Source organism: Chlamydotis macqueenii, chromosome 4 (genome assembly GCF_036417535.1).
Source record: "Chlamydotis macqueenii isolate bChlMac1 chromosome 4, bChlMac1.mat, whole genome shotgun sequence".
Taxonomy (NCBI): domain Eukaryota; kingdom Metazoa; phylum Chordata; class Aves; order Otidiformes; family Otididae; genus Chlamydotis; species Chlamydotis macqueenii.
This window is the reverse complement of record NC_141559.1, coordinates 55,675,082-55,702,977: the sequence shown is the minus strand read 5'-3', so window position 1 is coordinate 55,702,977 and position 27,896 is coordinate 55,675,082. Positions and strand designations below refer to the sequence as shown.

The 27,896-nt window shown below is 38.6% G+C and overlaps 1 protein-coding gene across 1 annotated transcript; it reads left to right on the top strand.

The window, feature by feature from the left end:
* On the top strand, window positions 1-27,207 carry CWH43 (cell wall biogenesis 43 C-terminal homolog). The gene is made up of 16 exons (XM_086747183.1): window positions 1-43; window positions 1,266-1,457; window positions 5,927-6,047; window positions 6,167-6,321; window positions 7,657-7,858; window positions 8,853-8,941; window positions 10,828-11,082; window positions 14,708-14,833; window positions 16,966-17,045; window positions 18,375-18,480; window positions 20,043-20,178; window positions 21,368-21,517; window positions 23,501-23,645; window positions 24,305-24,366; window positions 25,445-25,600; window positions 27,120-27,207. Exons 1-16 carry the CDS (start codon window positions 1-3, stop codon window positions 27,205-27,207), a joined length of 2,106 nt encoding a protein of 701 aa, XP_086603309.1.
* Window positions 27,208-27,896: the final 689 nt, after the last annotated feature.

Here is a 27,896-nt window from a genome sequence, read left to right as displayed (position 1 = left end):
ATGTTCCCCCTGTGGAAGGCCGTTGTCTCGGAGAGCTTCCTGGGTAGGTGGTGGCGGTGCCGCCCGACGGGGCCGGGGGTTGTGAGGGGGCGGGGGCTGTGAGGGGCCGCGGTGGCCGGTTAACGGCACAGGGCCGAAGGAGTCCCCGGCGGGGTGTCGCGGGGCTTTGCTGTCCGTGGTGCGGTGTTGCCGATGGAAAGTTCCTCCGCGGGAAATAAGTCGGTAATTGTCACTGCTGAACATTCTCCTCGGGTTCTTTTTTCCTTCTTGTGCTGGAATGCCTTTTGCCTCTTGGATCTGGCTGAGGGCTCCTTGCGCGCCCTCAGCTCAGTCTTGGTGGAGCTGGTTCAGATCTGAGCTGCGCTGCCCTGCCCTGAGGAGATCGTGGCTTCCAGGGTGGGCACCACAGCCCCTCGCTGCCCTGAGGAGATCATAGCTTCCAGGGTGGGCACCACAGCCCCTCGCTGCCCTGAGGAGATCATAGCTTCCAGGGTGGGCACCACAGCCCCTCGCTGCCCTGAGGAGATCATAGCTTCCAGGGTGGGCACCACAGCCCCTCGCTGCCCTGAGCAGGTCATGGCCTCCAGGGTGGGCACCACAGCCCCTCACTACCCTGCGGAGATCATAGTCTCCAGGGTGGTCACCACAGCCCCGCGCTGCCCTGAGGAGGTCATGGCTTCCAGGGTGGGCACCACAGCCCCTCGCTGCCCTGAGCAGGTCACGGGCTCCAAGGTGGTCACCACAGCCCCGCTGAGCCCATGGGCCTGCGGGCTCAGCGGCTTGGCGCATCTCCTGCCAAAGGTAGAGAAAATCATAGCGCAGGGCCAGTGTGCCCAAACAAGGGGTCTTCAGGAGAGAGCGGCACCCCAATTTACTAGGATAATTAATTTAGCCACCTGTCTGTCTTTGAGGAGCCCTGAGACTGTGGGTGGACTGCTTATTTAGCCAGCATTGTTCCCACTGGACACTGACCCTGTCCTAGGTTGAGTGCTCCTTCACTGAAAATCAAAGTAGGACCTACGGTCGGAGTGGGGGAAGAGTTGTTTTCTTCTGATTGTTTTATTTCCTGGGAAAACATGTTTACTTAACTTGAAATAGCAAATATTTCTTCACAGAAAGTGGCTGTTGTTGAACTACTTTCAAATACATTTGATCTTCTGTATTTAGAAGTATAAAATGGTATATTTTAAGTGATCTTCAGGAAACAATGCTGTTGGAAATATATGGTGAGGTTTTCTCTTTTTTTTTTTTTTTTTCTTTTTTAGGCTACATTTCTTGGTCTCTTTACCATGCACTGCCACCAATGATCTATTACTTCCCCCTTCAGACACTGTCACTCACGGGTCTAGAAGTTTTTGCTGTTGCCTTCTTTTCTCCAGTATTCTTGATAATTGGCCCTTTTTGGAGGTTGGCTAACAATAAGCACATCCTAGCTCTTCTGAGACTGATTATGGTTGGTAAGTATGCACTGTAGTGAGTTACAGATTCCGTCTTGGTATCAAGGCGTAAGAATAATACCTCAAAATACAAATGATTCTGAACAGAGAACAGGAATAAGTTCTTGCTTTCCCAAACTCATACTTTTGTTTTTCTCTCAAGCTTTTAGATATGGTCAGAGGAATATTGTTTGCATGGTTTTTAGACCATTACTGTGCAATTAAAGATAAATCTAATTTCACTTACATATCCAGAAGCTTTTAAATTAGTACAAGTCATGCCCAACAGGAAAAAGGTTTTCACTATTGCACAGAAATCAGCAGAGCAGTTGTCTTTTGTATAGCAGTTCTGTGTCTGTGACAGTGGGTAGGGACAAGATGTTACAGAACAGCTTGAGGCTATTGTAAAATTAATCTGCTGTGAGCAAAACATTCGTTTTTGGTAGACTGACTTTCTGAAGCAGGTTTGGTTTTTGTTTTTTTGTGTCTATATGCCTGCAGCATATTGGTGGGATTATAGGCTCATCCTGAGTGTGAGATAGCTCTCATGTTGTCAGTTGCACAGGAAGAAGGTTTGACCTTATGTTCAAGATAAGACTGCCTCACTACCCATCCCACATGCTCCTCCCTGAACTGGGATACCCAGGGAATCCCTTGCTGGGATACCCTCTTAGGTCTTCGGCTAACTGGTGCAAGTCTTAGCTCTTGTTGATTTTCCAGGTTTGTTGGGAGAAGGTTTCGCAGCTACAGTCACATTCAGAAGCAAGCTATTGCTGATGAGTTTGCAACACGTGCATGAACTCAGAGAAGTTAAAGTTCTGCATCCTGTGTACAGGGAAAATGCTGCTGCTAACTAGTGTCTTTCAAAAGCAGCAGTTTCTGACTTCTCTTTCAGAAGCAGCAGTTCTTGGCTTCTCATTCATCAGTATAAGATGATAATCAGAGAATCAGTTTCCATAGAATTTTCTTCTTTTACTAATAAAAGACAGAACGGGATCATCTTATTTGCTTTCTCTGCATGACCTTACTTTTGAAAATAATTTTTGTTCTTTATCTCAAAAGATATTAGAACTGAATACAGCTGATTGATTTAATAAGTTTAGATGAAACATAGTTTTACCATGTTCTTTTCTTTTCTACTCTTTCTGTCATATCCGTCCTAATACTTTTTTGTTTTTTATTAATAAGCTTTTCAGTGAGCAGAGTCTTCCACTTCACCTTTTGCAGCAGTGCTCAGTGCATTGCTTTCTACCAGATCTGCTGATTCAGAAACTAGTAATGAGTGTAAGCATTTCAAATGCACTCTGCATTCTTTCAGACATCACAGTAACACAAAATTTATTTAAGATTAGTCTTTCAGATCATCTTGCTATATTTTCTAGTTCACTTTGCCAAAAGAGATGGAAATCACTTAAATGTGTGTTTAAGAGCATGTTGCTCACCCTCTTTGTCTCCAGCGAAGAGTTTAGCAGCCAGTGATAACTCTCCCTTCTTTCTTGCCGCCCTACTGCAGGTTCTCAAACCACCTTAAGTTATCCAGATGCCATTGCACAGGCAGCACTAGGCTTTAGGACTTTCCATATATGTCTTTTTACTTGGTTCTCAGTACTTCATAGAATCATAGAATGGTTAGGGTTGGAAGGGACCTTCAAAGGTCATCTAGTTCAACCCCCCTGCAAGAAGCAGGGACATCTTCTACTAGATCAGGTTGCTCAGATTGTTTTCTTTCCTTCTTCATACCTGACACTTCTTCCTTCTTTCTCTTTTCGATCTTTTTCCCTTCTCAGAAAGGCCGTGGCCTTCCTCTGGGGCTTGTTGAACAAAATTGGGCAGAACAATCTACCCCAAGCATGCTTGTTGTAGTTTAGCCTTGATCGGGACCAGGCTACGCAGTCTCTCTCACTTCCCCCACCCTCCGAGAGAATAGGGAGAGATAATGTAAGGAAAAAGGCTCAAGGTTTGAGGTAAGGACTGGGAGAAAGCCTTAAAGTCACCGTTATGGGCAAAACAGACTTGACTTGGGGAAAAATATTCATTTATTGCTAAAAAAATCCAGCAGGATAATGAGACAGAGAGCAAGATAACCTCCCCTTACCCCTCCCTCTTCCCAGGCTTAACATTATCTCTACTGCCTTCCCTGCCCCGAGCGGCACAGGGGGGAAGAGGGAATGGGGGTCACGGTCAGTCCATCATACGTTGTTTTATGCTGCTGCTTCCTCGTTGAGGGAGCATTCCTCCTCTGCTCCATCGTGAGGTCCCTCCCAGGGGCCACAGTCCTCCGTGAAACTGCTCCGGCGTGGGTCATCTCTTCCATGGGGTGCAGTCCTTCCAGAATGGCTGTCCCAGTGGGCCCTCCACAGGCCACAGCCTCCTTCAGGCATCCACCTGCTCCGGGGTGGGGTCCTCCACGGGCTGCAGATGAATCTCTGCTCCTCCGTGGACCTCCATGGGCTGCAGGGGGACAACCTGCTCCACCATGGTCTTCACCACAGGCTGCAGGGGAATCTTGGCCAGGAGCCGCATTACTCCTCCCCCTCCTTCTTCACTGACCTTGGCGTCTGCAGCCGTTCCTCTCAGAAGAAATTCTTCACAATCAGCAGGCAGATGCCCCTCAGGTTCTCTTCACGTATCCTCTCTCCACTTCTTGCGGCCAGGCTGGGCCAAGTCGGGCCCAGTCAGCCACCCGGCGGGAGGCCAGAGGGTGAGGCCTACAAGGCTCGCGCCTCCCCTTCTCTGCCTCCGCTCAGCTCCTTCACATCTTCTCTTCTCTTTTTTTTTTTCTGTTTTCCCCTACTTAAATATGTTATCGCAGAGGCGTTATCAGGGAACATTCTGCTACCCATTGGCTCGGCCCTGGCCAGCAGCGAGTCTGCCCCAGGGCCGGCCGAGTCCACTGAACAAAGGGGAGCAACTTCTAGCAGTTTCCTACAGAAGCTACCACCTTAGGCCCCCTATCACTAAACAAAATCGGAACAGTGCTCCACCCCATTTCAGTGGAAATATTCAGTCTTCAGTTTCACAATCAAAAAATCTGGAAAGTCTTCATGCTTAGCGAAAACCAGAATATTTAGGGAGTTGGGGTTTTTTGTTTTTGATGGAAAAGGCTCTTCCCTTATTCATCATTATCTTTCTTTTTGCCTTTTCAGGAAACTTTTGTTTTAATTTCTGTATCCTTTCTCACTACTTCATTTTGTGTTCTGTTTAAAAAGAAAAACCATCAGTGAACTAGCCTTGTGATAATATCCCTTTGAATCTATGTCTTCAGACAACAAGCAGTAAATTTGTGTGCTTGGATAGATATATTTACCTTTTGGGTGTGCTTGCTCAGCAACAAAAGGTGTGTCTACTGTAAGCAGGCAAACCCACACTAACTTTAATTTGGCTAGCACAAGTGATGAAAGATTTGAAGAGGCAGAGGCTGAAATCTGTTTGCATTGTACTTGCAACCTCTGCTGAAGTCAGTACGTGTTCACTACATATTGATTTCATTTTACCATCTTTGCTCAAAGCTTTATGCATTTTACTCTGAGCAGAATGAGCACATAGGCAGTTGGAGGATTCCTAGCATGCATTCCCAGAATCAGCAGCTCCATTTCTGGCCTTCCTTGCTTAATGTCTCTTCAAATCTGACTCATACTCACTTAGCAAATGGCTGGTAGCAAAACGATGTTGCTTCTCCTGCTGTTTGTCTCTGGTCCTGGGCCAGAATTTGCCGCACTGACTGAAGTTATGAGACTGTGTGTGACCCATAATCGCTTGAATTGGGAACCTGCTAGCAGAGTTTGGAACTGCTGATAAAGGTGAGGTCTCTGTTCCTTGGGAAATGGTGGAGATGCACGTGCATAGTCTCTTTCAGTGACTGGGAGAGTGGCAGTTTCCAGTACAGGATGACACAGGCTGCTAATGACCGCTCTGAGACCAGATACTGGGCCAGAGAAAGCCTTATTCACACTTGGTAAGGCAATTGCCTACTAATCCTTGTGCAATGTGTGGTGACTGCTTCTTTCTAAAAAAGAAATGGCTTTTGCTACATATGCCTTTTGAGTTATCTAAGTGTACTGTAGCAAAAGCCATATCCTTTTTAGAAAGGAGCAGTCACCACAGATAAAGTTTTATGGCTTTTGAGTTATGTAAGTGCACTGTTCAGGTATACCGATATGCTTAGATATTTCATCCATATATCCTATTTATGGAATCAATGACCATAAGTATTTAAATTAAGGCAATCACTGCAGTTTTGAATAATTGCTTCATGTTTTGGTTTATTTTTTTTTCCTGGAAAAGATAACTGCTATAATGTCATATATACCCAGTTTGTATCCATACCTACATTTCTTTATTTGTTTAAAAATATATAGTGTCATGTGTTTTCGGCTGAATGGTGCAGCCATTCAAATTATAGACAAGATTGAGCTAATGCAAGGAAATCCTTATTACTTGATCTCTGTTGCCCATAAAAGCATCCTCTGTGTCTGTGTGTTTGTTTGTAGGAAGCTTAGCATCATACCAGGCACCAAATGCTTCAATTAGACTGTTCATCTTGGCTGCAGGTGTTTCCTCCTCATTGCTGGTTCAAACAGTAACATGGTGGTCAGGAAACAGTTTACAAAGGTATCTTTTTATACTGATGGAATTGTAAATGACATTTCTTTATATTAAAAAGGTAGCTTTTTTCTGATAAGATTTTTTTTGTCTCAAATGCATCACTATTCCAAAACTGATTCTTATAGGTTCATCAGGATATGGGGCTTCATGCTAGGCAAGATAATGCTCCTTGTTCTTCGCATCTGGTATGCATCACTAAACCCAGTCTGGAGCTCACAAGCTGCCAATACTGTCATACTGACACTCGGTTTCATAGCGGCAGTGGAGCAAGTTTATTCAGGTAAGCATAATACAGCAAAGACGGCAGTTATGAAAACGTCCTAAGTTATACCTATCCATGTGTCAAGTTTTTGATTCCTTGGTTTTTTTTTTTCCCAAGTAGAGTCTGGTTTTAGACCTGATGCATCAGCATTGCAGACTTTAGAAACCATAGGGTACTTCTATGTCCCCATAATGTGGCAGAATCAATATCACAATTCATACAAGCTGTAGTAAGTTGTATTGGAACTGCCAACTAATTGCAGTATCATTAATGTGACAGTAACACAAACAAAGGCATAACCTAGACCAGTAAAACCAGAATGGGTTATACTCATTCCAACATGAAACATCTGTGGTATTTCTGTTATTTTCTTAGTTCACTCTGCTCTTTCAGTTTCTCTGCCAGTGTGCATCCTTTGACAGAGAAGAGAAGACAGGACAAAGCTGGGGAACAACTGGTGTAACAAAATAAACAGAAAGAATTGGACGAGTGGACAAGTTGTCCTGATCAAAATTTGCCTGAGTTATTGGAGTGTCTGGGCAGAGTACGCAGCAGTAGGGGCTGGCGTAGACTAATCACACTTTAAAACTGTAAAGGTAGTATTGTCAAGAAAGACAGTGAGGTTGGGCTGGTTAGTCAAGGCAGCTCATGTTAAATCCTCAGAAGTTCCTTCCTTCTCAGTATAACCCGAATGAATTAGTTGAAAGGTAAGACCTTATCTATGTATAAGTGGGTATAAACTGGCATCGTGTGTATTGTTTGTAGATTTGCATTACATGACATAAACAAAGCCTGAGTTTTCTCGTAATTTAGAAAGGGAATCTACTGTGGGAGATTAGGAGGGGAATCTGTCTTCTTCCTAGGTGACAGAGCAATATATCTATGCAATTAAAGGCGCTGCTTTCTCCTTATAGCAGAGAGGATCTGAAGTGCATGGAAAAAGGAGAAGGAAGGGAGTTTATTTCTGGCTTCTTTGAAAGTGTCAGGTTTTGTTCTTATCGGAGTTTAGGGTTTCAGAGAACAGAATCCTCTGAACAAATTCTAATAACTTTTCTGCTGATTTTCAAAGCGAATTTAATTATTTAAATTACAGTAGTGTGAAGAATAATCATATGGGCAGGTTGGCATTTTTGTACACTTAAAGTGAATAGCTTTTCTTGACAGACCTAGGAATGTTATTTGAGATTTTTTTTCCTTTATCAATTTTCAACAAATAATCAGATAAGTTAGCTTTTGTGTCTATGCCAGTAATTTATTCTGGTAATTTTGTGATGTTGGTTATTTCTTTTTCTCAGTAACCCTTTCTAATAGGATTTGACAGTTTGCTCAGCTATATTTCTATTCTTATTCTAGGTGGAGACAAGAAGAAACAAGAAGGAAACAAAACTGGTAATGCAGTTAGAGACACTGTTTCCCACTCTCGTTGGCTTTTGTCAGGGATTGCTTTTGGCAGCCTCATGTTCCTCACTCTGTGGATATTTGGGGAGGTCTCACTAATTTCTAGATGGGCAGTAAGTGGACATCCACATACAGGTCCAGATCCTAATCCATATGGGTAAGTGTTTTTATTGTTATTATTATTTAAACAAAACAGTAATCAAAAGCCAGTGCTGTAGTGGGTGACAAATTAAAACTCAACCAGCTGATGGTATAAGAACTTACACAGAATAAAGTGGGTACAAGGTACTTCACATGGAGGACTTGTAGCTTCATTCTTGCTTTCACAATACCTCTGAGCATTGCTTCTTTATCTTAATTTTTTTTTTAATACAGAATGATTTTTATTTTAGCAATAAAAAACTTATTTTGCCACGTTGCAAAAATTAATTAAATTAGGACTGAGGTTCAAGGACTTATGAAGTGCATCTATAATATGCAGTAAATGAATCTAGCAGTTGACTTCAGAGGGGAGATGGTAGGAAATAGTGTGTATCAGAGATGCATGCAGATAAAAATGTGAACTATGTGCAATATTAAAGGCTATAGTTCTGTAGAAGTTTTGGTTAGTAAGAATTTAGTCTTAGTACTATGTGTTGCTCACCCAGGTTCCAAAATCTAGAAAGAGGCCAGATTAGTTATTCTGAGTCAACTGTGTGTAGTGACAGATGAGATAGTTAATAATATGGAATTAGTATACACAAGAGCTGCCCAAGATGACAGCAGTCTTAGATGTTGTAGGTTCCCCTATTTGATGTGAAGAGAATACTTCTGCTTGGGGTGGATTCCTCCCTCTCATTTTCTTTGAGTTCTTTTTGCCTTTTGTACCCAGTATTTCAGAGGAGTGCTTCTGCTGCTGAACATAGCTCTCTTATACATTATGGTAAACTGCCATTATTTTCAACTGGATGTTTTTGACATCTAGTAAAGAGGAGAAAATGTAGCAGGGTGTGAGATAAAGATATTTTGTGCTCAAATTGAGCTGTGTTTAAAATAAAAGGATTATAAAATATTACCAAACATCTTTGTATCTCTAGAAGTTTATTTTTCAACAGCACGTGTTCATAAAATGATACTAATGTATGATTTCTTTTTCCTTAATGTTATATTAGAGGTACAGTTCTGTTGGGCTTGGCTTACGGACTGATGCTTTCATTTTGGAGCTGGTCTTCTGTCACCAGTTTTGCTTGGTTTATTGTAGGTAGGTGCAAATCCTGAGCAGAATCTTTGTTTCTATTACCTTATTCCCTTTACTCAAGCCCTCTGACCCTACCGCACATCTCAGAAAAGTCAATGGCTAATCAAGGTGTCTTTTTCTCTGTCACTGACTGTAGTATACACACATCTGACCGTTGACTAAGGTTTATAGGCCAAATCTCCAGGCCGTTGCAGAGCAGCATTGTTCTTTTCAGAAACCGCTATTAAGGTTCTGCTCCCATAAGTAACTCCCATCTCAGTTCTCACAGTCTGCGTTGTGTAAGGCCACATCTAAGGATAGGGGTTGAGATGACACAAGCCTCTCAATTTCGTGGTAGTTACAATAACTTGTAATTTAATGAGCAGTTCACCTGGAGGCAAATTTCCCTGTTGTCTCCTTAGTTGCCAAGATCTCCAGGCAATAAAATAAGTATGAACATCAAAGCAGTTCTGCTGGAGCAATATATTTGTGAATCAGTGGGCCTTGGGTGGTGGAAGAGGGATTCAAGTGCTGGATCTGGACATCCGTTTTCAGGAGGATGGTACAGCTATGCTATGGAGCAAGCTATGCCTGGAGCAAGTAGGAGGAGATGGAAATAATTCTGCTCTTGAACTGTGGAGAGATGGAGCATGGATGGATGGATGCAGCTTGGTTTAACTTGTAGGCCTATCTGAGTGAAATTTAGTGGTATAAATGCTGTTTTTAAAAAAAGCTATAAAACTGCTTCTTTTTTGGCCTTTGCTAATTGTTTGTAGATCTTTATATAAAAAAGAAAAAGCAGTACTTCCTACAAATGTTTAATAATAAATTGGGATGTATCAAAATACGGAGACCAAAGGAAATGATGAGTTATTTTTTGCTTTTTTCTTATTCACCTTCTCTTTTGGAGTGCTTAAGAGTCAACACTTTCAAGTCATTTTCCACAACCTCGAGGACAAGAAATTTAATGCAAACTGAGTTTCTGCTAGTCAGGAACCAAAATAAAATACCAGATATCAGGAAAGTCACAATAAAGGCACAAGAGTTGTCAGTTGCCCAAATAATTTACCTTTTGGTGCAGGTGTTAGTTTTAAGAAATGTATGTGCAGATTGTAATGTGAGTATGAGCATTTCATTTTTGGTGTACAGACATTGCTAATTTAAAACAAGTGGTTCTTTAGCTGATTCAAGCATTATATCCTAAAATGCTCAGAACCTTGATGCATAAGAGTAAATTATTAAAAATGTTTCTATACATTTGCTATCATGATGTGAAAGTTAGTAAACATTTTCTTACCTACAATAAAGTTTTAAAATAAAGTCATCCTGTTACGGAGAGTTTCTGTGGTTATTAATGTTCTGTTTGGGGTCAGATCCCATCACAGTCAAAGACTGTGGTAAATCAAGGATCTTGGAGTTAGTAAAAGAGTAATAGTTGCTTTCTTGCCTGTCATATGGTTATCTTAAGGGAGAGAAGATCAGAGAAAGATGTTTTCTTTTTATCTATCTATCTAATTTTAGCTGTTTGCTTCTTTCTGTATTCTGTTAAACGAGGTTGATAACAGGCAGACCTGTTAACCTCTTGAAAACTGTATCATCCCTCTATTGTGCTGGGAGAGCTCTGTGTAAGAAAAACTGTTCAGTTTTGGCTCTTGATGTTTCTCTGCTGTCTTTTTGCTGCATTGTTTTCAGCTGAACAGGCAATCTTTAAGAGAATGAGATATTGGAAAAAGTAAGAAGCTGTCTCTGGCTATTGGGAATAACTGTCTTTCTCGTGATGCAGTCCTCATGGCTGCAAAGCACAGTTATATTTCCCAGACTCTCTTTTTTCCTAGACAGAACGTGAAAAAGAAGGTGGCAGATAATATACCTGACTGTGACTTACTCTATTATTTTTTCTCCCTTCACAGGTTTAGCATCTTCAGCTGGTCTTCTTTATTTGCACACCTGGAGTGCTGCTGTTGCAGGCAGCATTCTTGGTGTCTTCACTATGTGTGTGTGGCCTCAACTGGCTGGACGGTTTGTTAGCTGTCTGCATCCTGGGAAAGCCATGAGTACAGCCATGTTTGCCTATGTTCTCGAATTATTCTTCTGCGTGTGGTGTACAGCTTATAAATTTGTACCTGGAGGAATTTACGCTAGAGAATGCTCCCATCTTCTTTTAGGTACATATATGACTGCAAACAAATACAAATATGATTGCTTTAGCCTCAACCAGATGTTTAAAATGTATCTAGTGTATAAATAGTCTTTCCAAATGCTCAGCTCCTGTTTGATTTAGTGTGGTAAGAGTTTCTATGAGAAAATCAGTGACACATGCAAAAAATAATCTACTTTTTTCTTTACTGTTAGAAATAGTTTAAAACGTTGGCAGAAAATGGAATTCAGTTGGGAGGAAAAGTGAAAAGAATTCTGGTAACTCAGTACACAACTGAGGAACAGATCTGTTAATCATTCACCCTAAAAATATGGCTGAAATCCAGAGTGTGAATGTATTTGTATGCTAGCTGCCTAAGATAGCAGTATGGTAACTCAGGTAACAATGTAGTTTCTGGAAACTTCAGGGGTTTCTGAAGACTCTAGCATAATTTAGTGTGTTATTTAGCCCTGATCTGAGGAGCAAAGTGCAGCATCCTACACTTGAGTCTGCATTTGAGACCTGAGCTTCATTTCCATGTGGCTCTAGCTTATGCTGTGTGGACACACCAGCATGTTTGGAGGAATGTCAATAAGCCTGCAGCATCAGAAACATGCAAACAGGAGGGGGAGCAAAGAAATTGTCAGGTATTTGCCAATGAGGAGGAATTGAGGTGACCAGATATAAAGGTTTTAGCAAAATGATCCCTTGATGAAGGTGGGGAGGTGGAGATGAAACCAACCTTTTATGGTTTTGTCTCCAGAATTATTTTCTTAATAGTTACTAATGTACTTCACTACCATATTTCACTAATCATATTTAAACAATACCAAACATTATCTTGGGCTAAGTGTGTGGCACGTTTTAAAATGTGATGCATTATCCTATATTTTGTTTGAAAAGGATTAATGAACGCTGTGCTTGACTTGTTGCTCCAATTGTTTTAGAGTTCATAAATGTCTTTCCAGCCCCTTTATGTCACTCCAGTTTCTTAGTCTCCATATGTGTTGCATATATTACAGCAACCACGTGCTGTTATGTTTTGAGTAGAGTTCCATTACATTTATTGCAGTTTTCTTCTGAAAGCATTCTGGGAGTCCATAGACACAGTTATCTCAGTTAATTTAATTTGATTTTTTTAAAATTATACAAAGAAAGCGTGTGGCAGAGGAGTGTCAAGTGCTTTCTTGAGTAATGCTTTGACAAAAGAAAAGCTGTTACATAAAATCTCTCTCTGTCACTTCCTTCGAAGTGCACACTTGTGATTCACCTGGCATGATCACTGGATAGTAACACAGAGATGGCTCTCACTTTCTCTTTGGTAAAAAAAAAACTGTGAACAGAACCCCTCTCAGCTGGTGGCACTACATGAGTTTATATTTGATCTGAGAATCCAGTTGCTGTCTTTTTGATGTCATCCCATTGCTTGTCAAAGATTTGCCAGTTATACCATGAGGCTGTGTATTTGTTGCTGCACTTCTTCCCTTACAACTTGGCTTTCTGGCAAACTGCTTGTTTTCTTCTGGTTTCTTTCAGGTGCAAGTGCTATTTCTTGCTTTCTCCTCCTGTCCAATATCCTGCCTTTCTCTTGCCGCAGTTTGGGTAGGGAACTGCACCAGGAAAAGTGACAATGGAAGTAAGATCATTATATTCAAAACTTCTGTGCTTCTTCACTGTGATGTAACGTAATGCCGAGGGGTTGAATCCCTGTTCTTCCATCAACTTTGATGGCTTTGAATCAGTCTCCCTTTGAGAAAGGTTTTGTGTGGCCCCTTCTTCACTGCATTAGACCCAGCTTCTTGGTTTGCAAACTTTGACTACGACTCATGTAACAAGTACGGGCAATAAGAAAATACTTATCTTCAGCTACAACTGGAATAAAGCATGGCTTCTATAGTTAATTAATTATGCCACAAACATATAAAGGACATATACCCTCCACAGCAGACCTTTCCAGGTGTTTGCATCCTTTAGCTCAGAAGGGAAGGGAAAAGAGTTCGTGCTGTTAGTCTGAACTACCTATTGAAAAGGAAAGATACCATCACAGTGCATGGCAACAGTTAGTGCGCAGAAGTCGCTAACTGGCTTTTAAAATGTATCTATAGGTGTGCATAGTTGTCTGTTCTTAAAAAGCACAGCTACTTCTGTTGGCTCTGGAGCAAAAGAATATAAGATGCTGCCATGTTAAACTGGCCTCCCAACCTGCTGCAGTCTGCTTATGCTGTTTTAGAACAAACCATTAAGCAGTTGCTTTTCTAGCTCCTATATAAAAATGTGTTACTTTTATCTTGGTGACAGAGCAGTTTATTTGGAAAGATAACAGACATCTGCAATTAACAGTGTATTTTTTCATCAAGCTGTTATTTTAAGGTTCTGTAATATGGAGGTGTAGCTTAACTGCTCTTGTCCAGGTTAATTCCCGTAAACTTTGAAAGTAGCGGGCTGAGCTGAGAGTTGTAGCCATCAATAGGGGCCTGGAAGCGTTTTTGCATAATTTATCTACTATGTGTTAGCCTTTTTGATGTAATACCTGAAACTGTACTGCAGATCAGTCTTTGCTTGAGAGTGCTGGCTAAGTGTGCTCAAGGTTCTGTGGAAGCTGGTGTTAGGATGCACAAAGGTGGGCGGGTCTGCTGAAAGAGTCACTACTTTGCCCCAGATCAAAGAATTAAAATATGTTTGTTTTCATTGTTCTTCCAATTTGTACATGAATGGAGGAGGAGAAAACATAGCTTTAAACAAGTATTTCAGTAACAGAAGAAACTTGATAAAATGTGTAGTAGTGGGACCCAGCAGTACCGGCAGAGTTAAAATATCTCCACATTCCCATAGTGAATAATGAGACAGGTTCTGAGGATTGCTCGGTTAGCATCCAGTGCAGCCTGATGCTGGGGGCCACAAAGTTATCTGGTAATATTATGATCCTTGGGCTTCTGGGTTGCAAGGGAAGGGCAAGAACATCTGTAAGTTGCATTAGTGTCAGTAGCCCCCCTGTGCTCAACCTGAATGACTCAAAGTTGGGCTGGATTTTGGAGCTCACTGTAGTCCAGTGTAGAGTTCATAATATGAAGGGATCTTTGACTAGATACTTTTTACCACTAGATTTGCTCTTCAGTCATCAGCACAAGACAGGCTTAATAAAGCTGTCTCAGGTATATTAAATCAGCAGCTTATTTGAAAAAAAAAAAAAAAGTAATTTTGAACTTCATTATATTTCTGTGAAATAGGTGTTCACTGGCATTTTAAATAATCTTTTAGCTTTGAATTCTTATTGCAATACTACTGTTCGGAAATACAAATTTTAAATATTTATCATTAGCGGCATGTTTAATGTCAGTAGCTCATTTTGTTGGAAGCAATACTTACGTCACCAAGTACAACACTGTAAGTTAAAAATGCTTGAAATGCTGCAGATACAGGTGAGCTGAATACCGTGACAATGCTAAGTTGGATCTTCTCTATCAATAAATCTCATATTGCCTACGTTAGCATTTATCTGTTTGTGCTTTGAATTGTCTTTCTTATTGTCTTATGTTGGAGCCATAAGGTTGAATGTAACACAACAGCTGAGAGTTTATAAATTGGTGCATTTATGAGCAATGTCTAATATGTTAAAGCTGTATGAAAAAAACTAATGACTTATATTTTTACAGGGTTTATCATGTTATGTATTGGGGTAGACTTTTTAACAGGACCCAAGAAAGAACTTAGCTCTATATTTGAAGTTAAAAGCAACCAAAAGCTACTATTCAAAAAGAGCACGAAGTATATTAAACTACGTAAGTATAATTTTACTTCCTTTCTTCTGTGACTCTAGGAATACTGTCTGAGGAAAACGAGTAACACAGTGGAGTGTTTTGCTTGAATGTTTTAGAAATGGTTTGGTGTCTAACTGAGGAGCTGATTCATTATGATTACAGTTGAGTGAGACGCTATTCCTCATAGTATGCGTTAAATGGAAACAAAAAAAAAAACCTGAGGAAAAAAGAAAATGTAAAAATGCATTTGGCATAATTTGTGATTTCATTTTGGCAGTTGAGAAGGAGGCCTGTCTGAATCTTGGGATTTATGACGTGTATACAAAAGATATCAATGATTTCTCAGCTCATTTGGGACACTGATTTGGAAGCAGTTCAGTGTGACAGCCTTTATAGGGCTGTGTGAGCTGGCTGGCAGTGGGATGGGACTCAGCTGGCCCAGGAGCTGGTGCATGACATGACACCCCTCCTGTGTGAGGAGGCAGTCCTGCAAAGCCTGTTGTGGCTGGTATCACTACACAATCCTGATACCCTGCTGCATGTTCGGACCAGACCTATCTTCAGGAAACCTTTGTCATCTCCTGCCTAGGAACTATGCCTAGAGATCTCAGCATTCCAGATGATATGTATGAGGTTTGTTTTTTTTCCTTAGGTTTTGAAGAGAACTAAAATGTTTGAAGTTTTGCCGCTTTTTGGCTTATAAACCTCTGGAATCCATCCAAATGATATTTTGAAGTATTTCTGTACAATCATTTCAGCTTCAGATTTGTTTTCATTTTTAGCTTACTTTTTCTAAGGAAAAAATCTGTCAATATTTTGAAGTTGATAAAGGAAGAAATTGCTAGGCGTTGGGGCATACTAATTCTACGTGGATCAGGATTCCTGCATCTCTTTTTCCTCTGTGACTTTGGATCAAATAACTTCTCATTTGCGTACCTCATTTTGCCTCATTTCGAAAGTGGCGACAATAGCCCTTCACCACTTTTCAGGGCTGTTTCTGAAATCTTTGTGAAGGTCTTCACCCTATATATGCAGCGGCCAGAAAAATGTGGCCCCTCAGAGTTCGTGTGTTAGAGGCAACATGAGAACCAATGCAGGTGGTTTAAATATTACCACTCAAAACATTTCACAAGTGACTAAATACTTCAAAATATTGTCTGTCATAAAGCACAGCCCTTGCTCAGCTAATTTTGTGACGTTACAACAATAACTCTCGTACTTCTGTATCATGCCCAGACTTGTATTGTTTCTCAGGTTACCCTTTAAGCATCTCTGCATCTTGCAGAGTATGAAATTGCTTAGCATTTACTAATGTAAACAGCACATCCTTTCTTCTGACATCATCCGTGGTAAAATTTATTTAAATTTTACACAAAATTGTTCCAGAAAGCTTGCATAAAAATAATTACATATCTGTTTAAAGATTTGATGAAAGAATAATCTGGCGTTACTGAAATCATTGTTGATATTGTATGTCACTGTGTAAATGAAATAACTGCAGAGAGATTTGGTCATCGAATTACAGTGTGCCAAACCCTAAAAGCACTTAATTGTCTGCTGTGGTTATTTGGAAGGCTACAGGAGCAGTGGCAAAGCTTTGAATTTGCATTCTGTGAAGCCGCAGTGCCTTTCTAAGAACGTGTCAAACAAAGGACTGCTCTGGAGGTCTGGCAGGGATCACATCTTTCTGACATCTAAAGACTTGTGAAGTAAACTAAATTTTCTTCCACACATTGTATTAATACAAAATAAAAATGAATACTACGAATGCACGCCTGGTACACAGAGGAAAACACTGGAAGGTTTACATGATGTTCTACTCATCTCTTATAATGAATTCTTCAGTAGGTATCACTTTTACATAAATATTCCAAGGAGTTTTAGTATATTGTATCTGCTCAGCCTGTTGTGTTTTAGAGAATGCAAGTGCATTTGCACACATAATAGATATCCTGCACACATATAGATCCTCTTAAGTACACTACTTTGGAATGGTGTTATCACTGGCATGTGTGGAAATTTAAATGTATGTATTCCTCATTCTATGAATAGCACACCTTAGAATGATAGTATATCCAGTTCTATTTAACTGCAGTAATGACATGATTTTCTCTTGCTTTGAAAACAACTTTTCTGTGTTTCTCCTTTTCAAGTACTGTGGCTGTTTGTTGGTGTTGGTTTGCTAGGACTGGGTCTACGTTATAAGACTTACCAGAAGAAGTTGGGCCAAGGGGTGAGTATTGTGTTTGTGAAAAGGGTGACTTTTAAATGTACAGTGAAATGCATGTGTGGTATCTTAGGTGTGTTGGCTGGTGCTGAAGAAGTCTTTGTACCAGTATCCAAGTATTCAGCAACAATAATACAGAAATGAAGATGCAAAAAGTTTAATTTGTAAATTCATGTTGAATGTGAGAAATGTCTGGATCTTTGGAGGTTTATAATGCTGCTATGAAGGAAAAAAAATATTCCGAAAAACTTGAAGGATGCTTGCCTCATACCTTCAATTTGAATGTTACTTTTATAAATGAATGTATTTGAATTGTATTCAAAACTTGACTGTACAATGCTATTAGCAGCCTGATCTTATTTCAGGGAAGTCTGAACAGATAACAAGCTCCTGAGGTTCCTTCCAGCTAAAGGAATTCTATGCTTCTATGCTTATATGCATAACTCTGAATTGAACCTCTCTGAAAAGTTGGTTGTCTTAGATTAGACTTAGACTAGTCATGGATATTGGATAAAAATCAGAAGATTCCAATTTTCTGTCTGGCAAAAAAAAATAAGTATTGTAATGATAATAAGAATTAAGATGCTTAATGCTCACAAAGTTTAGCATTTTGATTACTTACAAGTTGTCCAAGTGTGTTGCTTGCATACTTAGCAATTTTATTTCAAAAATAGAGCTGTTTTGATCAGATGTAAATTAACATGTTTCCATTCTATGATTTAATTGATTACTAATATAAAATTGAATTTTTGATGCAGGTAGTTCTGAATTAATTATTAATTAGACTTTTTTATTTTGTTGGCAGTTCGGAAATAGTTCTTTGAAACTTGCTTTTGACAGGTATTCCTGTTGGTAATTTTTTTGTTAGAGAAATCACTGGTGACAAACACAGGAAAAGATGCAGAAAAGCTGATTGGAGTTAAGTAGAAATTGTGTACGCGCACACATGTGCGTATTCACACATGCACACAAACATATACAGCTGGCTTTCTTTTTAGAACTTATCCAGGTTTGTAGTACCTTAGAATGTGGAAAAAAGTAGGTGGTTCCTCTTACGAACAAATTCATAGTCTCTTTCATATTCATTTATTTACTGTTACTTGTACAAATTCACTTTAACTACGATTACTATTCTCCTCTTGTTAATAGCAGATTTTTCTCAAAAATACTTAAAATATTTTGTAATCCTGACAGCTTTCTTAGAAAATATGTTGGTTAAAACATCTCTTCTTCCGTATCTTTTACGGCACCATGTATCTAATGTTGTTAACTGCAAAGGTATAATACGTAAAAGTCAAATTGTATTTGACTTTTTTTTTTGTTTATTTTTTTGAGGTTCCAAAAAGAGACTTCTCTGCTATGATCTGGCCTTTTAGATTTGGATATGACAATGAAGGATGGTCTAATTTGGAAGGATCAGCTAATTTGCTTAATCAGACAGGTAACTTTTTTCAGATGTCATTTATATTTGAGAGGATTCATCTGAAGACACAGAAGCAAGAGCACCTGCTGGGTAACTGAGTCCATTCTTGCATTAACACAAGGACCTGTATCTAGTGGCTTTCTTCTGAATTTGTGAGCTGTTCCAATACAATCTCGGTGATAATTTTTTTTTAATCTGTTTTAAAGAGGTCTCTGATTGGAGGAAACACTGTTTATTATTTTTTTTTTATCGTATTGCTGATGAGTTACTTGGCTATAGAGAAATTATTTGCAGAAATTAAATAATGATAAATATCCTTTTAGATCAAATTTAATGTTTTATAACTTCCTTGTGATTTTTTTCAGTTGTGAAGCATTATGTAATTCCTAAAGGGTCTGAAATGAAAATGCCCTAAACAAGGTGTACAGAGGAGAAACAGATGGGTTTGTTTCCATCACTGAGCCAGAGCAATGTATAAAAGAAAAACAGTGATTGTAGCTTGGTTGATTTTACCATAAAGAAGGGTCTCTAACCTGTTGTTCATGGACAGAGTTTTTGTTGGAAAATTTGCTATAGGAAATAAAGAATTTGAGCCTAAGATCAGTGCTGCTGCAAGGTACGTTGAAAAGAATTGAACAGTGGTGCTTGTAGGTGTTGCTTGTTTTCTGCGATATCCATGAGATAGGGAAGACTGGGAGCTGCCGCTTCAAGATTTAAAGCTGCTCAGGAGATTAGGAAGCATTCGTGCTGTCATTCCAGCCTTTGTTGTTCTCCTCTCCTGCTATGGTGTGAATGCAGCACATTGCTTTCCTGAGCCCCTCAGGCTCCACAGACCCAAGCAGTGGGAAGGCACTGGCACAGGTGCTGCTGTGCAAGCCTTGATTTTGTGGCAGAGATGCTCAGGAGTTAATGAAGAGGGAACAGGCTGATTTGTGCATCATTCACTCCGTTGTCCCATGACCAAAGGTTCAGAGGGCTGAGCTCTGTAGGTTGTTTAGTGATAGGAGAAAAGAACTGGGACACATGATGAACTGAAATTTGGGACTTTCTTGTACATATGTGATTCCATAGCTTATGGCTTATGTCTGGGTAATTACTTAATCCTTGCATATTTATTTATGAACTGTAGTGAATGCATTTATTTCTGGCACCTATAGTTTAAATTAATGAATATTAGAAAAAGTTATTTACCTGGTTATGTCCATTGAGCATTTCTTTGTGGTCATGAAGTATGACTTCTAAAAGAAGCAACTGGTAAGTCAAAAAGGCAGCAAATTCCAAAATATAAATTAATAAATCTTAATTCCTGATTGCTCGAAACAGTATTTTGGAGTTTTATGTTACATGTATATTATTATATAAAATATCACATTAATATTTCCAGGAAATGCATTAATGCAATCAGAATTAAGCTGGAGATTCTTAAACTATTTATTTGCTGAAGAAGAGTAGCTGATTTTGAGATTCACAGAGAAAAGAGTGGCTAACTTCTTCAGCATAGGGTTTATGTTTAAAGGTGTTGCATTTAAAGGTCACGGTTATAAATTTTTAAAGATTTTCTTTTTTCTTCCCCATTTTAGGTGCAGATTTTATCACCATTATAGAGAGTGATGCGTCTAAACCATTCATTGGGAACAATGATCCAACAATGTGGCTAGGAGAAAGACTAGGATTTTACACAGATTTTGGTCCAAGCACAAGAGATCACACTTGGGGGTGAGTCATCTTTACATACACAGTCACAATAAATAAATGTAAATACACTACCCAGTACTAACTCCACTAGAACATGAGGAAAGAATAATTGGAATAATAATTACCGTAATCACTTGTTGGAGCTTGTTTTTAAGAACACGCTTTGATTCCCTAGCCTTACATTGCAATGCAGACAAAGTTTTATTGTTGTTAAGAAGGATCAGTTTTTGGTGCCTGCCCTTGTAAGCGACTTTGGCTTTGGTGATGCGGAAGGTGGCATCCTGTCCCAATACAGAATTGGAAGTCTGGCATTCTGAGTATTATATCTGATTTGCTTTTCTCATTATTTTGTTTTGGGCTATGAGAACTTTAGATTTCAGACTTAAAAATGTGCTAGCAGTTGGAAAATGTAGCTGCATCTGGAGTTAGTAGAAATTTTGAATTCATTGAATCCAGTTTGGACTGTATAGTGGGAAATGGGCATAGAAAGGTGCACATCTATTTGACCAGATTTTTTGTGTCTGATTAATTCTTGACTAGTTACCAGTTGCATATCTTTTAATATCTTGCCCTGCTGGAAAGTAGTGGCTTATGATGTAGCTTTTTTTCCTGAGGAATATGCAGATCTCTGTGGCAGATGGAACTTTCTGGTGATGTTGCAATGGCTATTTAATTTTTGCTGTATGTGAGGGGAATTTAGTAACTTTTCCTGTGTCTTTAAGTGATGCAGAATGGGGCAGAAAAGTCATTCTCTGACATTTTCTTCATTAAATATTTCAAAAAACCTGATGCAAAATGATTTTAAAGTTGATTCCAAACAGAAGCTGAAAAAAGGAGAAATCTGCCGCTTTAAAAATGGATTTCTACCTGCTTCTACTTCTAATAAAATAAGTTTTAATTAGTGATAGTATAAAATTCTCTTTTGTCTGAGAATGCAGATTTTGAAAGGCTCAGTGTAAGAATTCATATATATGGAATGATAATTCTTAGTGTAGGAATGAATTTGATAATACATTTTTAGACATGTACTTAAGTAATATTTTAGAGGAAAATGTTGTAAATTCAGAAAAATCGGCTAGAGGTGGTTTGTGTTCTAGTCTGATGGTTTGAGTTCAGTGACCATTAGTCTTCTGCTCACATTTATCCACTTAGTTCACACTTGTGATCCTTGTGAACTACAAAATGTAACTATTTCCCTCTTCTCGTGTAGGATTATGGCACTATCAAGGTATCCAATTGTAAAATCTACCCATCACCTCCTTCCATCTCCAGAGGGAGAGATTGCACCTGCCATCTCCATGACGGTCAACTTCACAGGGAAACTGGTTGATTTTGTTGTCGCCCACTTTGGAAATGAAGAGTGTGTATTTCATTTATTGTTACGTTATGTCATGCAAAGTCATGTAACAGAACTGTAATTTATTAACTTTGGAGATTTCTTTTGTAGTCTTTAAAATCTGATACTGTAATACTGGTTCTAATGAGGCACATGGGAGGAAATACTATGACATAGCTGCTAGTTTATAATTTTGAAGCATTTTATAAAAGGGATAAATGTGTCAAACAAAACTCAGCTGAGCCTAATATCTGAGTTACTAGAGATATATAGTTCTGCAAAACTGCAACAAGTAATAAGGCTACAGATACATCTCAGTGCAGGATAGATTAAGGTATGTGTTTCAGTTCTTTAAGACAATATCTTGTGTATAAAGAATATTAGTAAGAGGTAGTTTTGTGATGCTCCATGTAGCTGTATTTTCTGTTTTATTTGCTGCAATATCTGATCTTACGTTTGTGATTAAGTAGTAAGAGTTGGACTTCTAAAAATATTTGTTACAATTCATGAAGAGGCAAATTTATTGATTGGGTGCAGAACATAATACACAAAGCAGCAGCTCAGAAAGCACTAAGAATTCTCATTATCCCAGACTGAGCTCCCCATTACCTTCTCCTACGTAGAAGCTGTGCGCCAAGCATGCAAATTGTGTACAGATTTCCCTTTTACTAATATTTAGAGTTGTCAGAAACCACTTCCAGTCTGAACTCTAGAAAGTAATTTCATTCAGTGCCTCACACAGATTATTAGACTTGCCTCTCTGAGAAACTGGTTGTCAAAGTAGGAGGAAAATAGCATTGTATTCCCCCTTCACCGAGAGGTGAGATAAAGATGAAGGAGAAAATAGGAGGAGACACATGGGAAACAATTGCAAATTAGATTGTGTTTTGAGATGAATTAATTCCTAATTAAATGGCACACACAACTGTTTGTTTTTAATCTTTTTTCATCTGCTGCTTAGGATGACATAAACGATAGAATACTGGATAACTAGGGATTTTTTTAAAAGACTATTTTTAACATGTGGGCATATAACAATGCCTGTGTCATTTCAAAGAACCCATTTTCTGGAGAGGTGTCATTCTGGAAAGAGCAGCTAGCTGAGCAGGCAACTTCACATTTACGTAGGTCAGGCTTCTATTTAAATGATTGGGGTTTTTTTCTCCTGTCTGTGTACTCTTTCTCCCTAATGCATTTGCTTCAGTCAGAAGTACTGCTATTTAGAAAGCATAGTAGCATTTAAATTCTTGTCTGCTTTTGAGGTTACAGATTCCAAAATCAACTCCCTGTCTCAATGGTATTTAGCTCAATCTACCAAAATATAGAAAATAAAATGCTTTGCACAACAGTTCAAAGTTACTAACATCAAGAATCATAGAAAGAAAACTGTCTTTGCATTATGTTATAACAAATCCAAAGACACAGAATGGGTTCCAATGCAGTATTTTACTAGGCTCCACTTACGCTATCACTTTTGGTCATGTTGAAACTCTTTGTGTAAATCTTCTTAAAGAGATGCAGAATACCTGCCGAATGCTGTTAAGTAGTGCTAATGGGATGACGTAGCTCTTAAGTTATATTTCATAAATTATGTGACCCAGACTTTAAGACTACTTTTGCTGTGATCTGTCCATCCTAAAAGTTTTGTTAGCTTGTGAGCTTGTTGTTATGCTCCACTCTGTGCTAGCACAATTAAATTTTAAGTGCAGGCAGAGACAAAGCCTCAGATAACCAAAGCACTTACGTTCACATTTCCTAGTGATGAGATCAGTATTAAAACCAAAACAGTAATAGAAAAAGTTGTACCTATAATTACATCTGCCACAACGATGTGGCATTTATCAACCATAGTGATAATTTTGAATCAGTGAGCTTTCTGTAAACTTTCATACTCTCTAATACTGAGCAATAAAAAAGATGTCATATTTGTTTGTGGTTTACTATGTTATAGCAAAAAGATTCTGAGCTAAAATAAATGTATGTTGAAGTTTTTTCCATTTCTTTCAGAGAGGATTTGGACAGAAAACTCCAGGCTATAGCTGTTTCAAACCTACTGAAGACTAGCTCTAAGCAAGTTGTATTTCTAGGATACATCACTTCAGCTCCTGGATCCAGAGATTATACTGAATTAATAGAAAATGGAAATGTCCAGGTAGTGTAAAACTGCTGCTTCTTTTAGCTGTTAGAGACAGTATGTATTTGAAGCATTCAGCTTAATTTTTCAAATTGGTAACTTAGAAATATTCATGTGAGAAAATACATGCACATTTTCAAATACAATCTTCAGCTACCTCATGACATGTCTTAGAGAAGGTGGAGTTACATAGTGAAAGGACAAGAGGCAATGGACAGCAGTTGCCACAAGGGAAATGTCAGTTATTAGAAGAAAAAAAACCCAAACTATCACAGTTAGGGTTGTCAAGCATTAGAACAGAGGCCCAGAGAAGTTGTGAAATCTCCATCCTTGGAGATATTCAGAAGTTGGCTGCATCAGGCCCTAAGCAACCTGCTTGAAGTGACTTTGAGCATGACGTTGGGAGTGGGTGACATCCAGACATCCTTTCCAACCTCTAATTCTGTGATTCTTTTGTTTTAAAACTGAGTTCTGCAGTTTGGTTCTGTGTCAGGAGATGTCAAAAAGTTGTCTGATTTGTCTACATGTCAGTGGGTTTTTACCTTTCTACCTTACTACAGTGTTTTAGGCAAAACATTTATCTGCAGCAGGTTTACACGTTGGTTCTGTTACTGATTTAAAGCCTACCCATAAGGAAAGCTTGCCTTATGTGTTTGACTTTTCTGTTTCACTTACAGGATATTGACAGTACAGATCATGACAGATGGTGTAGCTATATTATGTATCGCGGAGTAATAAGGTATGTTAAAGTGGGTAATTTATTCATTGGTTTTAAATATCTTTATGACAATCAGTTTTACACCTTTCTGTAGGTAATTGTGGGAAAGTCTTGTATCCCTAAACAGTTACGTATGAACAGTTAGATATATCATGAAGTAATGTGAACCATCAGTCTCAGGATGAATTGGTGTATTTCTGAATATAATTTACAAGGAGAGTATTATAGGTTTCATCCTTCTATGTCAAAAGACTTCAGATCTAATCTGCTTTGGTAACACAAAGCTACTCTTTTCCAAAGCTCTGGCTTTACAGCTTCATTCTAAAATGTTAAGGCTAAGCCCTAATTTGTATGTGACACAGAAGATATAAATTTTGAACTATGATTGTAGGGTTTGAAGCAAAATGCTGATCTAATACGGCCAAGCTTTATGCTGGATTTAGTGGAAACTTTAAATGTGTAAGTCCATATTGAAGCACTTCCCTCTGCTGGGACCTATGCACTTCATATCTTTTAATACCATGTTGCTTGTAAATCATTCTCTTGGTGATGTATGTACCAGAATGGAATTCAGTTTATTCTGAATAAACTGCAAATTCTGCAGTTTAGAAGTAAAACATGTTTTAGAAGTAAAACATGTAAACTAGATAGCTATCTTCAGTAACAATATTGAGTAAAAAGAAAAAAGCAACAAAAACCCCAACAAAACCCCCATTTGCAATCTAATTTTTCTCATTACTCATTCCATTGATGCTTGAGTTAGTGTCTTGAATTTCAAAATCTCTTCAGTGAAGAAAGTTGGTGAGCTTATACCAGTATGCATATTCTAAAACTGTAATTTAAAAAATAAATTTCTAGATCTAGAACTTATTTTTGTTGTCAAACACTTATCCTTTCTCAGTTTTTCTACTTGTGACATTGTGTTATGACGCTTGTGTTTATAGAGCACTTTAAGTTTTTTTGAAGGTGAGATTCACAGAAATGGAAAGTTATGTTGATAGGTTAAATAATAACTCTTCGAAAAACGAGACATGAATTAAGAAAGTGGTGAAATTGCCTTGAGTTATTTCTTCAAACTAACTCTTCTTGTATCTGATAGGTTGGGCTATGCCCGCATATCTCATGCTGGTTTAAGTGATTCGGAAGTCCAGATGGCCAAATTTAGGATCCCAGATGACTTGGATAGCTTTGTTGATAATGACAGAATTGTCACTGATCCCAGCCAAGTTCCTGAGGACATACATTTCAATCCCAGGTCAGTGTATCTCACAAGAAATTAAGGGGATGATATAAGTGATATCTTATCAAAAAAAGAAGTCTAGGAACAAAACTGTTCTTGAAGTAGGAGGCACTGGTCAGTACCAAACTGCAGAAGATTAGGAGGCAAGACCTTCTGATTTGTAATTCCTTTTTTTCCACTGACTTGGCATGGGCCTTGCGAAAGTTAGTCTTCTCTGTCGTAGCATAAATTGAAAGTAATGCTTATTTCACACAGGTGATTAACTTCTGCGGTTGCTTGATAGGGATATTTGCCAAGTGGTATGGTGACTCATTTTGTAGATGATGAGAGATCTCCCGTGTCTTTCAGCACTTCTGAGGATCAAGGTCTTAATATACTATTATTTAGAACAAAAAATACAATATATATGTATAAATACTCTTTGCATAAGCATTTTAAAACATACTATATAACTGGAGCAAAAATTAAGGAGAATGCCTGAGGCCCTATGTTACATATGTCAAGAAACGAACTAGATTTTTACGTTAAAAGTTATTTATTTCTTTAATGCGGTCATTTTTCCATGGGCATTGCATAAGGAAGAGAAATATGGAGAAATATATTTATTTTACATTGAATATCACCAGGAGAGTCATGAAGTTTGAGACAGATGTTGCCACAAAGGGACAATTTCCAGCAATGCTGTATTTACTACTTCTAACTTGCATAATACAGAATATATTTTCTTCTATACACCTAGCAGCTGAGCTTACTCACTTTTCATTTAGCACTCAGTTACTCGCTTCTTGTTTAAGCAGAAGTTTTCCCAGTCTTTTCCACATCATGAATCATACCTAAAGTTAACATTCACATTCAGATTTTTGTCAATTGATTTCAGTGCAGAATATTTTTCTTGTCCTAATTTCTTTTATGTCCACCTATAAAAGGAAAGAAATTATACTCTTTAGGAATAAGTTTAGCTTTTTCCAATTAACTATAGCTCTTTTTAAGTACAGTGGCACTGCTTTTAAATGCTATTTACCACTCATATTTTGAATAAGTACTACATTTTACTTCTGCAAATCTATCTACCATAATAGTCAGTAGTCAAAACTTTCAGATTCAAATACAGCATGAAAAACTACAATTTTCACCATAATTTTTGAAAGAAAGATGTGCAATATTAACAATAGGGCTGAGTATTTGGTACTATGGGGAGTTAAATTCTATCTCCATTGAAATCAGTAGAAAAAGAGCATAGGATTTTGCTAGATAAATGCATCACTCGCCTTTATCAGCTGGAGTTCCATTTATAGAGTACCTGTGGCATTAATCCAATCAGTGGAATTAAATGTCTCCGTTATACTCAAAGACCTCTAGTTAGATAGCGTACATAGATTATAGTTCATATGTATGTAGAGTTGTGGCCTGTTTCTGAAATAAATGATCTAGAACATTCAGAAGAAGTGTTAATTATCCTGTAGTAAGTGTATGATTTATTTGCATGGGTTGAATCACATTGTAATGGCTTTGCTTTGCTGAATATTTTTCTTAGGTTTGGATCTTATAAAGATGGACATAATTATGAGCATATTCATCACTTTCATATGAGCACTCCTAAATATTTTAAACAGACAAACTAGAATGAGAAAATAACATATCATTGGGACCAACAAGAAAGGTTTGTTGCTTGAAACTGAATTGGCAGCAAAACGACTGTGTTGTTTAAGGATGAGCAACTCCCATGCTGCATAACACTATGAATGTCTGTGTAATAGCTGCTGACTCTTTAATGAGTTGTCATCTCTGTGAGAGAGGGAAGATGTATGCAGTTTGATAAAACAGTGTCTACCTGGGCCACATACCTGCTTTGTATGCAGCAAAGCAAGGGTGGGAACTTGCTTTGGCAATAAGTTCTTCAATTTTTTTGAAGGTATCTTATATTGTGCTGTTTCAGAGTTGAATGTATCTATCCACTTTTTCTTTAGGGTCCAGATATGACCCCTTTCCTCTCCTAGGAGCTCACTGGAACAGTCATGAGCAAGGAGTTTCAGCTGACTTCCACAATTTTGATGACTGAGGCAAAGTGAAATAATGTGGTAGTGTAGGTAACCTGTTGACATATGCTGCACGTTGTAGTCCTGATGCTATTGCAATAAAAAGGTTGGCCTTTGGTTTTTCAAAATAGGATTGAGCCTAGTGTGTTTCTTCATAGGGAGATAGGCAATAACTCTCTGTTTGAAGTGTGTGCATTTTTTACTTACTGAAACAGTATTTACATCTGCTGCTATTCTACATTTTATTCTTAAATGAGTTTTATTAATGATTGATG

What these genes read in the sequence shown, in the direction of transcription:
- CWH43 (XM_086747183.1), top strand. Translation starts at nt 1, where the DNA reads ATGTTCCCCCTGTGGAAGGCCGTTGTCTCGGAGAGCTTCCTGG. An exon ending in AGTGGAGCAAGTTTATTCAG is followed by an intron (nt 6,322 to 7,656) that starts GTAAGCATAATA and finishes TTCTTATTCTAG; the next exon opens with GTGGAGACAAGAAGAAACAA. An exon ending in ATGCTCCCATCTTCTTTTAG is followed by an intron (nt 11,083 to 14,707) that starts GTACATATATGA and finishes ATATTTTTACAG; the next exon opens with GGTTTATCATGTTATGTATT.